The 13,515-nt window shown below is 55.8% G+C and overlaps 1 protein-coding gene and 1 long non-coding RNA gene across 3 annotated transcripts; one reads left to right on the top strand and one right to left on the bottom strand.

Annotated features, from left to right (window-relative positions):
- Positions 1-3,938: 3,938 nt before the first annotated feature.
- On the bottom strand, positions 3,939-7,819 carry HOXC8 (homeobox C8). The gene is made up of 2 exons (XM_021091732.2): positions 7,112-7,819; positions 3,939-5,697 (listed from the first exon to the last, which is right to left on the bottom strand). The coding sequence occupies exons 1-2, from the start codon at positions 7,545-7,547 to the stop codon at positions 5,405-5,407; spliced, it is 729 nt and encodes a 242-aa protein (XP_020947391.1). The 5' UTR covers positions 7,548-7,819; the 3' UTR covers positions 3,939-5,404.
- Positions 7,758-11,073, top strand: LOC106510294 (uncharacterized). Of its 2 annotated transcripts, none has more exons than XR_014803271.1 (4): positions 7,758-7,806; positions 10,231-10,328; positions 10,420-10,518; positions 10,936-11,073. It is a non-coding gene; the product is annotated as an uncharacterized LOC106510294 (long non-coding RNA). The 2 variants fall into 2 exon arrangements; XR_014803272.1 differs by lacking the exon at positions 7,758-7,806 and adding an exon at positions 8,222-8,318.
- Positions 11,074-13,515: the final 2,442 nt, after the last annotated feature.

Raw genomic sequence — 13,515 nt, 5'->3', positions numbered from 1 at the left:
GCTCCGAACGGACAAACCACAATAAAAAGTTCACGTTCATGGATGGAATCCACATGACTTCTTGTGGCCAATCCAACTTGTGAGTCGATCGTAAACTTTTATTACTCAGCTGTAAATTTTCTGCAAACAACCGGGAATGCGATGCATTTGTGTAGCGTGTGCAAATGGGCGCCGCGGTCGCCATGTTTACCCAATTCTCTCGGAGAGGGAGCATCCCCCGACCCCCACCCCACCCCCACACGCCGCCCACTCCCCACGGGCCGAGCTTCTCCTGGCTAGCGCAGAAAGGGCAAAGGGGGGACGCGACAGCAGAGAAGGAAGGATTCTGGCTTTGAGTCGGCTGCCTCCCTTTGCCATGCCGAATTTCACAGATTTTCCTTAATAAATGGGGTATTAAGGTTGGCTCTGGGGGAACCAAGGCTTTGCAGAGGTTTGTGGCATTGGGGTAGGGACGGCCAGCAGAGGCATGAAGGGGCTGAAATGGGATGCACTCCCTGCCCCTGCCAATTTTCTTTTCCTAGGAAAAGAACAACATCCTTCCCAATGGGGCGTCTGGGCAGCCCCCCACTCCACCCCACACGGGAATGGGAGGGGCAGGCCGCTGGCAGCCTCATAACCAAGCCTGACCTGGCCGTGGTCTGAAGAGCGGAGAGGGTTTAAACCAACCTTGGGCAGTCCTGTGAAGGAGGGCTGAGAATGTGTGTGAGTATGGGGGGGGGCAGCTTCCAGAACCCCCCAAGTGCCCATCATCCCCAGGTTCCTTTCTCAGAGAAAATGGCATATTTTCCCCAAGGCCATTCCTTGTGTCAGGTCTCCTCAACTCCTAGGTTCAAATGGCAGCTTTTTAGAATTAAAAATAAAATTAAGGCCCAAGAGCTTGGCTCCCACTTCTTTTTCCATTGGGTGCATGGCAGTGTGAAGCCTTTCTGTCTTGCCAGGTAGCCCACACCTGCCTGCCTTTTTCCAGAAAAATTCCAGTGTCTGGGCAGCTGGGACACACCTTGGAGGCCCTGAAAAAAGAACCTATTCTTCTCTAAATTCCACCTTCCATGTGAGCCCCCAAGCCTCCAGACCCCTGATTTTGACAATGGGACCAGTGTGGGGGAGCCCAGAAGAGAGTCCCTCACAGAGGCTATTGGCCAACCAGTTGCAGCCCAGCCACTCTCTCCACCAGCTGGAAATTCGAAGGCCCACAGCCCTTCCCCTGGTCCTGAATCTAGCTGGCATGGGGACTTCCATAGCTGGGTGCCCCACCCCAACCAACAGGGGGTCCCTCATCCCCTCCACAAACTTCCTGCACAGTAAGCAAAGCAGTTCCCTCAGCCGGATGCAGGGACCTCGTTTCTTTTACAAACCCACCCATAAATTTTATAACAGGTAGTTAAAAATTACGACAAGGAAGCGCTGGCCCAGCTTTTCACAATGGGCTGCGGGGAGAATGGGACAGCGCCGCGGGCAGTTCACCGGAAATTTTACTTCTCGTCTGTGGCACAACCTGTCCTGAGTTCGCTCTAACTGGGGCGGGGGTAACGTTCTCCAGCCTGCAAGCAGCGTCTCACTAGGGGACGAAGAGGCTGGAGAGGCCAATCCGTTCTCCCATCCTAGGGTCCCCCAAGGAACCCTTTAGGGCACTCCCTCCCTGCCTCACCCCCCCCTCCAGATTCCCTGCAGGCCCACAACTCCCTTGTTCTCTGCAACCAAGTGGGAAGGGAGAAAAAATGCCGAGACTTTTTTTTTTTAATTCAGAGAAACGAATTTGCCCCCCAACTTAATAGCTGCATTATCCCGTCACTACAGTTGAGATTAGAATAATAAATTCAAGGCGAAATGAGCGAGATGCTTCAACTCAGCATTTTGAAAGATACTGTTTTTCACAAATCACAAATAGCTTTCGGAAGCCACTTTGATTGGCTAATAAAAAAGTAAAGAATGGGAGAAAGTCCTATCTGCTGCAGCCGAATGATCCCCATTCCGGTAATGGGACGGCGGGAGCATTTGGGAGGACGCGTTTCTAAAGAGAGCGCATCCCCGCTTGCAATTAAGTTCCCCCATAAAACGGGTTTTGCCTCCTTTTCTCTCCAAACGAGAAAAGAGGCAAGAAGGGTACCAGGGGTGGAGGTGGGGGGGGCAGGTGCTGCATGAGGGGGCGGCGGAAGCTCACTTGGTCTGGCCCACCCCATGCTTAGCATCTCAAGCGATGCCCAGTCGCCAGACGCACCCCGCCCTCCGACGCCGGGCTTGGGGCCACGGGCATTGCTGATCAGGGCCGGGATGAATGGGACACTGGTTGTGGGGAAAATTCGGCGAAGTCATTAGAAGTCACTTAGTGTAGGGTCAACCTTTTCGGCTACTGGGCCAGCGATTTTTCTTACTCGCAATCATAATTCCACATTTAAAAATGAAACGGCCCTCGCCCGCCCTTGGCGTTTGGACGCCGGCGGGAAGGCCTGAGGTCGGAGTGAAATGCTCTCTTTTTGAGCCTCCTTCCGCGGGTAGCTGGTGTTGCCCGCAGCCATTGGGGTTACCTGGATGGCCCCCCGCGGCTGGCAGCAGGGACCCCATGTTCCGAAAGATTTCCCCCAGAGCTGCTCACAGCTGTTCCCGGCTGCCCGCAGCCTGCGCTTCCAATCCGCCGCCTCTCTCAGGCCGCAGGAGTCCCCCTATTAACGACGCCAGATCCAATCCCATATTCAGGACCACTTTGCGTGAAAGCCAGGGACCCGGACGCGGGTGAAATGACACAGAACAAGAGTTGACCTGGGCCCAAGTCTGGGAAAATCATTGAGTGGTGGGGAGAGAGATCTGGCCTCCAAAATATTTTAGTCTTTGGGGGTCTGTTTTTTAAGACCAGAAGACCCCATTCCCTCCCCTTTCCCCCCTCTCTTGACTGAATCAGACGACGCGTATCTCTGGAATTTGGCATTATTTGCCCAGAGTCTTACTGGCTTAAACAGATTTCTCTACCCGGAACCCTCCAGGGAGGAATGACAGACCCCTTGCCCCCCGAGTCCCTTAGCCTTCGACCCTTTATTTTGAGGAATGAGGAATCCAGTGAAGATTGTCCTTGCCCTGCTGGGGCTGGGGTGGGGGGCTCTCCCCTCTGCAGGCCCTCCCCACCCCCAGGCCAATGACCCGCATTGTGAGGGCAGGGCAGGCTGCCCAATTGCCAAGGTGAAACTGAGAGTGGGCTTGAAAACAGCCAGAACAGCGGCTAGAGTAGTGCAAATGGGCTGGGTGACAGTGATGGCTCTGTGCTGGCCGAAATTTCTGAATGTGGACCCAGGCTGCTTGGGGTGCCAGCCTGCCCACCTTCCCCTTTCCCCTCTCTGCTTTCCCCCAGGCTTAAGCTTCTTCACCCCCCCACCCTCAGGCATCTTCCAGCCCAGTGTTCCAGGCTACCTTGAGCCTCGCATCCTTCCCACTCTGTTCACATTCTAGTGCTGGGTGCTGGGTACCAAGGGTTGGCCATAAGGGGCATGTGGAGATCAGAGAGAACCCCATTGCCTCATCCTCATCTTCAGCCCCAGCCTCTGGAAAAAAAGGCCTAGATGTGGGAGGGGCATGGGGGCAGATTTTTGGTCTGGGCCCAGGCCAGGGCCAGGGCCAGGAGGAAGAAGGTGGATATACATGGGGAGAAGATACTTTTCTTCCCAGTGGGATCCTGGCATTCAGAAACCCACTTTGTTGGGAGCCAAGATTCTCCCAAGAGCAAGCTGCTCTTCTTCCTCCTCCTCCTCACCTCCTCCTTTTCCCTCGCCCTCCCAGCCCAGCCCAGCCCACCCTCTCAACTCCTCCGGCTCCGCTCCACGTGAGTTCTCCCCAACCCCAAGCTCAATCAGGAGGAAACCTTTACTAGAGTGTTTGAAAAAGAAGGATGAGAAGAGGAGAGAGGAGGGGGAGTTTTGGGGGAAAAGCAAGTCAGTCATTCCAGCTTCAGATATTTTTTTCTCCTTTTTTTAATTATGACTCACATAATACAATACAAAGTACTTGGACCAGAAACAGGGCTGCCGGGACACAAAATCTACATTCATAGCTGGACATAAAGACAAATGACCCCAAATTATTATTATAGATATATTTTTAACGTTTTTTTTTCTTTCGAGCACATTGCATAAACAGAGAATTCAAGACAGAGTTAACTATACATTCAGTGCAATTTAGTTCTACTCTACTGGGGTTAGAAGCACAATAAAAGCGCACAGGACCGGCGGGCTAGGCAGTCTCAGTTGTTGGGTTTTTCTTAGTGAAATAAGCAGCAACAAACGACAACAAAACCGCATTACAAATACTCTCAAAGCAGGATTTCTTTCTATAGGTAGTGATAAAATACGTTGGAGGTTTCTTTCTTTTTTTTTATTTTAATTTTTTCTCTTTTTTTCTCCCGTATTAGGATTTTTTTTTTAATTTCTCTCTTTTTTATTTTTTTCAAGATTATTGCAGGTTCCCTTTAGGTAGTATGTTAAAGATTTATTATCAGTATTATTATTATCAGCATCATCATTATGATCATTTTCATGATTATGGTGATTTCTGAGCACTAGCACTAATGCAGCTCAGAGGACTCTGGGCCCAACAACAGAAATCAGACAGCAAAGGGGAGGAAGGCATGGGCCCAAGTGACCATGGGATGGGCTAGGTAGCATCTTAGCGACGACTGCAGCAGGCTCCTATCTACCCCTTGGAAAGGGAGGGGGAGGGGGAGACCCCCATCTCCTTCAGGCTTCCATCAGGTTCCTAGAAAAAGTCAAAGGGGTCTTTCTAAGCAGGGAGCCCCAGGGAGGGTGAGGGGATAGTCCTTGCTATCATTTAAAACATTTCTTTAAACATCTTCTTCCCTTTTTTTTTTTTCCTTCCTTCACTTTTTCTTTCCTTTGGGGAAAAAAAAAAAAAAAAAAAAGAAGTCAATCTAACACACTAGTCCTAGCATGAACACAAAGCCACGAGTCTTCTTCCGCATTTTGAGGGGGGAGGGCTCCCCTCTAAAATAAATACCAGAGAAGCAGGGAGGTGGGGGGATGGCAAGAAGGGGGCCGGGAGAAGGGCCAAGAGCCCAGGTCTCAGACCTTAAAATCCAGGGAGGACTCAGAAGGGGTGGGGGTGGGGGCTGGGGGGAGGGACAAGTGTGTGTGTATTGGGGCCACGACTGAGACGGAGACTCGGAGGAACTTTCTGCTGTGTCTTCCGTCTCCCCCCTGCTCCAGCCCCCAAACAAATAAAGATGGGGGAAGTCCAAAGGTAATAAAACCAGAGCTGCAAGTATCTGACAGGTAGTTAGAGTTGTGAGTGTCATTCTATTCTCTATAAAAGCAAATGACAGTCGTAAACTTCTCAATTTATCCGCTACCATAAAACGAAACTTCAAGGGAGTTGCTAAAGGGGGGGGGTCTCTCTCTCTTTTTGCTCAGTCCTTGTTTTCTTCCTTTTCCTCCTCTTCTTTCTCCTCTTCCTCGTTTCCTTCTTCCTCTACCTTCTCCTCATCTCGGGCTCCGGGCAGTTTATCCTTGTTGTTTTCCTTTTTCCACTTCATCCTTCGGTTCTGGAACCAGATCTTCACTTGTCTCTCAGTCAGTCCCAGGGCGTGAGAGACTTCAATCCGGCGCTTTCGTGTCAAATAAGGATTAAAGAGAAACTCCTTTTCTAGTTCCAAGGTCTGATACCGGCTGTAAGTTTGCCTTCCGCTGCGCCGCCCCGGAGCTGGACAGAACAGAAGCCCAGTCTGGTTACGTTTGGGTGGGTGGGGGGCTTGGCTTTTCCCTGTCACTCTTCCTCCCCTAAAGTCCCCCCCTCGATCTCCCCAGTTCCCCCTCCCTCCCTCCCTCAGAAAAGATGAGAGCGGAAAGCAGGCTAGAGCAGGAAAGTTTGGGGGTTTGTTTTGGTTTGGCTTCACCTTGGGAGGTGGGGTGGGGGTGGGGGCTAGGACTGGGGTCTGTGTGGAAACGGGGTTGGCAGGGGCCAGGGGAGCAGTGCAGAGCTCCCCCCTCCCAGGCCTGCAGTCCCAGGAAGCTGGCCCTTTGCAGCTTTGTTTACAAGTGCAGAGGGGCACTGGGTGAGCAGGGCTGGGGACAGAATCTGTTGCCAAAAGGAAGGCAAAGGGGCTGGGGGTGAAGAAGAGGGGGTCTGCTCACTGCTCCTCCTCGGGTCTCTCTGCCTCGTGCTTTGCCAGGAAGAAAAATAATTGATCTCCTGGAATGTATCACTGCTTGGCCTGATTGCTAACTGGAGACCAGCAAATAAATCACGGGCCATCCCCGCTGGAACTTGTCGCTTTCTGGCTTCCCCTTTTACTTCGAAATTGGACTATGAGGGGCCACCCTTGGAGGGGCTCATGACCTGAGCTGCCCTGAGGGTCTCAGGGAGACCCCACAAGCCTTTGATTGGGGGCAGCTTGGTGAGGGTCCTCTGGATCTCAGAGCCTTCTAATCTGCATGGCCTCCCCCCCCCCTTTCCTGCACTCTGGTTTTGGGGTTTTTTTTTTTTCCCCCTCTCTGACTCCCTCTCTTTTCTCCAACTGAGGGAAGTGAAGCAAAGTTGGGATAGTGGCTCTAAGGCTGGTCCTCTGAGAGGCGGTGGTGGGTACCCCAGTGAGCCAGAGCACCTGTCCTTGGGGTCCCGCCACCCTGTGACCCAGCCAGGGGAGGGAGGGAGGGGTCTCCCTTCACCCCCAAGACAGCCTGGCCACTGTCCTCAGCTGAGGCTGTCTGCCTTATGGAGAAACTGGCTTGCTCCAAAGGCTGATCTAGGGTCCTCCTCGGGCCCCTTCTCTGCCACCTCCTCAACTTTGACTAGAGATGATGAGAGAGGGAGAGAGAGAGAGACACAGACAGACAGACTGACTGACAGAGGTGGAGAAGAAGGTTTTTAACCCTTTGCACCCAGACACCACCTTTCCCCCTACCTTCACCCCAATCCCCCCAATCTCCCAGGCGAGCCCCGCGCCCCACCCCCAGCCGAACCTCCCAACCTCCAGCAGAAACCCACTCAGGCACGGGGGTGGGGCCCGAGAGAGATCCCCAAGCCGGGAGGGAAAGCGAGGGCAGACAAAAAGGGGGGGGGGCGGGAAGACCCCGGAGCGCGGGAGACCAAGGGGGAAAGAGAAAAGGCTTCTCACCGTGGGGTCTCATCCATGGAAACATGAGGCTGGGAGACGAGTTTTGATTTAAGTGGCCTTGTCCTTCGCTACTGTTAGTGTTGGCAGAGGATTTACAGTCGGGATATTGCACCACGCTCGCCTCTTGCTGAGCCCCATAAAGGGACTGTCTGGGGAGCGCCTCGTAGCCATAGAATTTGGAGGCGTCTCCGTGGCAGCTCAGCGAGCACGGGTTCTGCTGGTAGCCCGAGTTGGAGATGCCCGAGGTGCCGTGGTGGAAGAAGTCTTGGACGTGGTGCGAGGCGTGCTGGAAGCCGGGCGCCGAGCCGCCGGGCCCGTACACCAGCGCATGGCTCCGGCCCACGCTCTGCGGGAAGCGGCAGTCGTAATAGGCCGGCTCCAGGGACTCGCCGCCTTTGTACTTGGAGAACAGGGGGTTGACGAAGTAGGAGCTCATGCTGGGCACATGAAAACCCGCCGCCCCCTCCCCTCTGGCTCGCGACTCCCCCGCCCGGGACCCCCGAAACTGCCCTCCCCCCCGGGAGCGAACCCCAGGCCGGCCGGCTCCCCGCGGCGGCGGGCCGGGCTGGGCAGGTGGGGGGCGCCTGGGTGCCGGCGGGGCGGCGGGGCGGCGCAGCTCCCGGGCTGGGCGCGGGCGGCGGCGGGCGAGCGGGCGGCGGCGGCGGCGGCGGCGGCGGCGGCTCTCTTCACTGTCGGTAGGTAGAGCTCGCGCTCTCGCACTTAGCTCTTTCCTTTAACAGCCCAGGCGAATTCCTCAGACTCCCGGCGGTGGCGGCGCTTACACGCGATTCGCGTTCATCAATCCACGACATGAAGACAGGCGAGAGGGAGAGGGAGAGAGAGGGAGAGAGAGAGGGAGAGAGAGAGGGAGAGAGAGAGAGAGAGAGAGAGAAGGAAGGGATAGAGGGCGGGGGGGTAGAGGGGTTCAGGGCTGGGGGGGGACCTGGAAGAAGGGGAGGGGAGGAAGGGGGAGGGATGGGGGTGTGGTATATGTGCGTGGTGGGGGGGGGAGAGCCAGCCCCAGCTAATGGCAAGGGCCAGCTTTTCCAAGGTGCGCATTCAGATTTGAAGGTGCCTCTCCCCCCCTTCTCTTTTCCTTCCTCGGAGCCAGAGAGCACGAGGGATCCCTGAGCAAGCAGGTCAACTCAGGTTACCTCAACAGGTATAAGACCCCCGAGGGGGTCTGGATGTCAACAAGAGAGAGCAGGTATCCTAACCCCCAAAAGATGGGCTCCCCAGGGGGGTCCTTACATCCGGGGACTTTGAGGAGGAACAAGCACAGTGTCTCCCCAAACACTTGAGGCAGCACAGCCCCCCTGTCTCCTGCCCCTCCCCAGGTGGGAAGCTGCCAGATCTTCCCTAGGCCATTACGGTTCCCCTGCCTGCCTGCTGTGGACAGTGGTGAGGGCCAGGGGCTGGGGGCACTCCTTAGACCCAGTCAGGCTTCACTGCCCCTTCAGACACCAGCTCCTGCCTGAGACAGGAAGCCCAGGCAATAGTCACGAGCTTGCCTGGAGGCTCTGAGAGCAAAGCTGCTTGTGGGGACAGAGAAGGAGAGGGCAGCTGGTGGGTTCCTGGCCTTCTGTTTGGGCTGCTCCCGGAGGTTTCTTCTTAGGAGACAACGGGTATCTGGGTTGGAGGAGACCAGAGCAGGCCTCTGACTTGTCCCTGCATACCCTAACCCCATAGGAAATGCCAGTTTGGCCTGGAGGGGCTCTCTGGCTTCACCGCACCCCCTCCACTTCCCCAGGCAGACTGCCCAGGCCAGGATGTGGATGGGAACTGTCAACAGACACTCTTTAAATATTTACACACACTTTCTCTGGGGGTTTTCCCCCATCCTAGAGCCTGGGTAAATTCAAGTTAATTCTAAGGCATAAAAGAACCTTATTCCATCAGCACCCTTCTCTGGCCACAACTGTGTACAGTTGTGTGGACTTAACACAGAGAGAAAAGGGAGAAGGTCAGAGAGCTGTGGATATGTGTGCTGTGTGCAGATGAATGAAGAAGAGGAGTAAGAATGATTTTTCCAGTCCTCCGCTCCACAGTGGAGTGAGGTTGCTACACTCAGGGCAACACAGGAGCACACTCGGGATCCATACATGCCGTGCTACCTTCCACGCTGAGAAACATTCAGTGCACGCTCAGGAAACTGTCATGCATGCTGGAAGCACCCCTGTCACCTCACAGACACTGTACACACCCAAGCACATGCAAAAATAAAATGCGATAAACACATATGCATCTTTAGATCTTTGCATCAGGAGAAAAAAAAATGTGCTCCCTATTTCCCTGCCACATCCTGGGGTTTCGGGGTTGGATGAGGAAGGAGGCGGTCAGAAAACCAGATCTTTTTCTTCCCCCTCCAGAGCCCAGCTCTGGGGATGGAGAAAGAAATGAAAGTGCAGGGGTGGATGCTGTAGAGAGAACAAGCCCCCTCCTCTCTATTAACTAAGTCATTGCTGGTGAAATGTCCAATCTCAGCCAAATTCCCAAAGGAGAGTTACTGATGCCCCAGCAGGAGACATTTCCAGGATCCCCTGAATTTGGAGGGAACCCCCCCACCCCCGTGACACCCAGAACTCTGGCCCTGGAGCAGCAGGAGGGGGAGGTCAACGGAGGGCTGTGCCAGGGCTGAGGCCTCCCCAGGGTCCAGGACAGTGGGGGGCATGACAGAGGTCTCCTCCGCTGCCGCACATGCCCCAGCCTTGGTTCCAGCCCTGCCTCCTCTGAGCCAGTTCTGCGGGTACGGAGCTGAAGGAGACAGACTCTGGGCTCCCAGCATCTAGGTCACTGGGGACTGTCATAAATACTTTCCCTTCCCCTCCTGGAAAGAGGAGGCTGGGCAGGCCGGATCCGCTCTGGGGCCTGCGCCTTATCTTTTAGGGGGTGGGGGGATATCTTGACATTTTATGGTCCAGCGAAAACCCTGCCACAGAGCTATTCTTCCGGGCCTTTGTGTCTTGGAATGCGACTGTCCCGAGTGTGCCGCCAGCACCGCCTGCTCCCACCAGTTCCGAAACCCCAGGCTGGACTTGGTTTCCCCTTTTGCGGGTGGGGTCCCTCGCCTTTTCTTTCTTTCGTTCATTTGATTGTTTTTTCTTTTACACGTATCTGAGTGATTTCGCTCCCGGAGCCTGGAAATAAAGGAACGCAAGCAGCCATCGTTGCTGGGGTGTCTCTGTCCCTCGCCCCGAGGCCCGCACCGCCCTCCTAGGTACCACGGATTTATGTTCGTTTGTCCGGGTCACTCTGCCTTTTCGTGTTAATTACGCGCCGCCTGCTTCGTGCTTATCTCCTCCGCAAAGCGATTATTTTCGACGCCCGCCCTCCTGAGCCTCCTGAGTCGGCTGCCAGAGCGAGGGCCCGTCTCCCGCCGCCACTCGCGATTTATTTACACCTCGCAGGTGAGAGGATTGATTTGCTCAGTGCCAGGGGGGCCGGGCTGGGCCGGGGCGCGGGGCCTGCTCATCGCTGCTGCTCGGGCCGGGCCTCAAATGTCAGTGCGGCCAGGCCGGCCGGGGGCACCGCCGCCGCCTCTAACATTGAGCAACAGCGCCACCTCGCGTCCACTTGCTCCAATGCAGGCCGACCAGGAAAAAGCCAACAGCTAGAGCAAGCAGGTCCCCAAGGCTTGACCCAAAGGTGGGAAGTGGGAAGAAGGAGTTTCCAACAGCGTGCGCGCACGAGAGGGGTCCCTGGAAGGGGTTCCCTCCGCCTCCGGCCGCTGTACTTTTGTTTTCTAAATTCTCGAAAGAAACCTTGTCAAAGGCTTCACACTATTTTCTCTTTTTGTCACCCTCCCTCCCCGCACTGTGCAAAAGAACTGCCGCGATTTCCCCCGCATTCAGGCGCATTTCTGGCCTCGGAACACCTCCGCGCCCGCAGATGCACGCTCCGAAGCTCCCACGACCGCCTGCCCCCGGCGCGCACTCTAAAACTCCTCGGCCCTCTTACCCTGCTGCTGGCTCCGCATCGCCTATTCCGCCGCCGCCCGCAGGACTTTGGGGTGGGACTCTGACTTCTCCCGGCTGTTTGCCCCCTGGTTTGTAGCCCATCCCTCTCTCTCACGCGCGCTCTCTCGCCACCTCTCCCTCCCAGCCAGTGAGGTCCTGTTCTCCGTGGGCCATAGACAAAACATTCCTATAATCCGATTTCAAAGGAAAGAGTGTCCACCTTATTTAAACCATAAAACAATTAAGCCCAGACGTCTAGCCAGCTCCGCGCTGCTGTTTTGTTCTGCCCCATTCAGAATCCAGCGCAGGGAGACAAACAGCGCCATAAAAGTGGCATTTCGGGACCGCGGAAATGTACCTATCCTCTGCCTTCCCAAGTGGAACAACCTTTAGGGTTTTGTGATTCTGACAAAGGAGCAGAGGAGAGGTGGGAGGGGAAGATTAGGGCGGGGTGGGGGGCGTTTGCCGGCCCCTCTCCCCCCGCCTCTTCCCCGGGCTTTCGCTGCTTTCCCCAGATGTGTGTTGTGCTGTCGTGGCTTGGAGTCACAAATGACAATAAATAAAAATCGAATCCAATCCTGACCTGCAGGCTGGAGGCTGAGCTGGTACTGAACAGTGGGCTGGGCCGGGTGGGCCTGCTCTGGATCCCACGCTCCGGCCAGGGCCCTCCTTTCAGATCGGAGTAAGGCCGGCTTGGGCGGGCTGCAGGAAGCAGGCCGCGCTGACGGACCGACGAGGGGAGGCGACAGGGCCTCTGAGCAGGGGCGGGGTGGAGGCCCGGAAACGCCGCTGAGCCCGGCAGGGAGAACAGCCTGAGTACCGGCCGTCAGCACGGAGGGAGAGGGTGCCTTGTCCTCCGCCTGGTGCGGAACTGAGGCCTGGGTCCCAGAGCAGCAAAATGGCCAAGGGGCGGAGTGAAGAAGCGAGAAAAGAGAGAAAACTACCGGCAAAGCACCTCTCAAAAGGACGGAGCGCAAACAATCGCTTGTGGATTGGGGCCGTTTCCTAAGCGGGAAAGAGGAAAGGGTGCTTCGGCAGCTGGGAAAACCAAACCATTGCTTGCGACTTGTGATTGTCCCCCTCAAAGTATCATCGACACAAAATAGTCGCCCCTTCCCACCTTCCTCCTGCCCCCGAAACTGGAGTCTGTAATAGAAGGAGGGGTAGGAGATTCAAATGATGGGGAAGGGGCTGGTCCTGACAAGTGCCTCACCAATCCCGTAAGGTGATGCGATGAGGGGAGCTGCACGGGTACTGGGGTCCCCAATTCTTTTCTTCTACAGTGGTATTCCCCAAGTATTCAGAGCAACACCCTGCACCCTCGCCAGAATGGGCAGCCTGAGATATTAAAGGGCTATATTTCAAGCAGTCTGAGTTTAATAGTTTCCAGATTGGGGGATTTCCGAGAAAGGGGGCGCCGGGCTGAGGCATACCCGGCAGCTCGAGTCTGCTTCTGATTAGCAGATGAAAACTGCCCGTTCTGGGGAAGGTGCTCTGGGGTGCTAGGCAGCTGCCCAGCCCCATCGGGGCTGATCCACAGCACACCCCACATCCTTGCTCCTGAGGTCCCACCACCATCAGAGAGCACCCCACTCCTGGCTAGTTCCTGACCAGCTTCCTTGGGTCCCAACTACACTACTCCCCCCCAAATGCTGCAGCCGCTCAGCATAACCCCAGTCACCCCCAGATCAACATTCAAAGTAAACACCAGAGAGAGAGAAAGATGGAATAGAAAAGAGAGAACTAGGCGATGGGGAAGGGAGGAGGATCTGAGAATCCACTGAGAGGTAGAAATGAAATCTAATTCTGATCATATTGGTTTTGCCATCTTCCTCCTCCCTCCCTCCCCCTCTCCCTTCCTTCCTGCCTCCTTTCTTCCCTCCCCACTTTCTCTCTCCCTGTCCCTCTCTCTGCATCTTGCTTCTTTTACTCTCGCTGCAGTCCCCAGGGCCTGACCCGCTCCCTGAGGCCTGCTGGGCCTTCCTCCTCACTGTTCACCCCCCACCCTCCCTAGCACCACCCCCTCCACACACATGCACCAAGCCATCCCACGAAGCCCCTATGCAGCCAGGCAGGACTCCAGCCCGGGCCCTCACCCAGCACCCAACTTTCATCTTCACCTATCTCTCCCCTGCGATCTCGTGTACTCATAAATTATTACAATTAATTACAGCCAGGGAAAACCATTCATGCCGTGCCCCCACCTCCCTCCCCGGCACCCCCTCCCGGGGGGGACTCCATCCAGCTACCCGGAGACACACACAGGAGGCAGCCAGCCTGGGCAGGCACGAGCTGGAGCTGGACCCTGGACCCGGGCCTCAGCGGCCTCTACCGCACCCCAGAACCCTCACCCCAGTGACAGCCTGCCTGGAGAGCAGCAGTGGGCACTTGCCCTTCCGATGTCCAGGGAGCCCCTTGCGGGGCTCCAGCCTCCCCCAAAGGATCTGA

This window comes from Sus scrofa, chromosome 5 (assembly GCF_054392235.1).
Source record: "Sus scrofa isolate SSC_HxYL_T2T_F1_AM1 chromosome 5, Sscrofa_HxYL_maternal_Yorkshire_Landrace_v2.0, whole genome shotgun sequence".
NCBI lineage: Eukaryota > Metazoa > Chordata > Mammalia > Artiodactyla > Suidae > Sus > Sus scrofa.
Note: the sequence above shows the minus strand (reverse complement) of the source record. Positions and strands in the feature narration are given on the sequence as shown.

What these genes read in the sequence shown, in the direction of transcription:
- HOXC8 (XM_021091732.2), bottom strand. Translation starts at nt 7,547, where the DNA reads ATGAGCTCCTACTTCGTCAACCCCCTGTTCTCCAAGTACAAAGGCGGC. An exon ending in TCCATGGATGAGACCCCACG is followed by an intron (nt 5,698 to 7,111) that starts GTGAGAAGCCTT and finishes TGTTCTGTCCAG; the next exon opens with CTCCGGGGCGGCGCAGCGGA.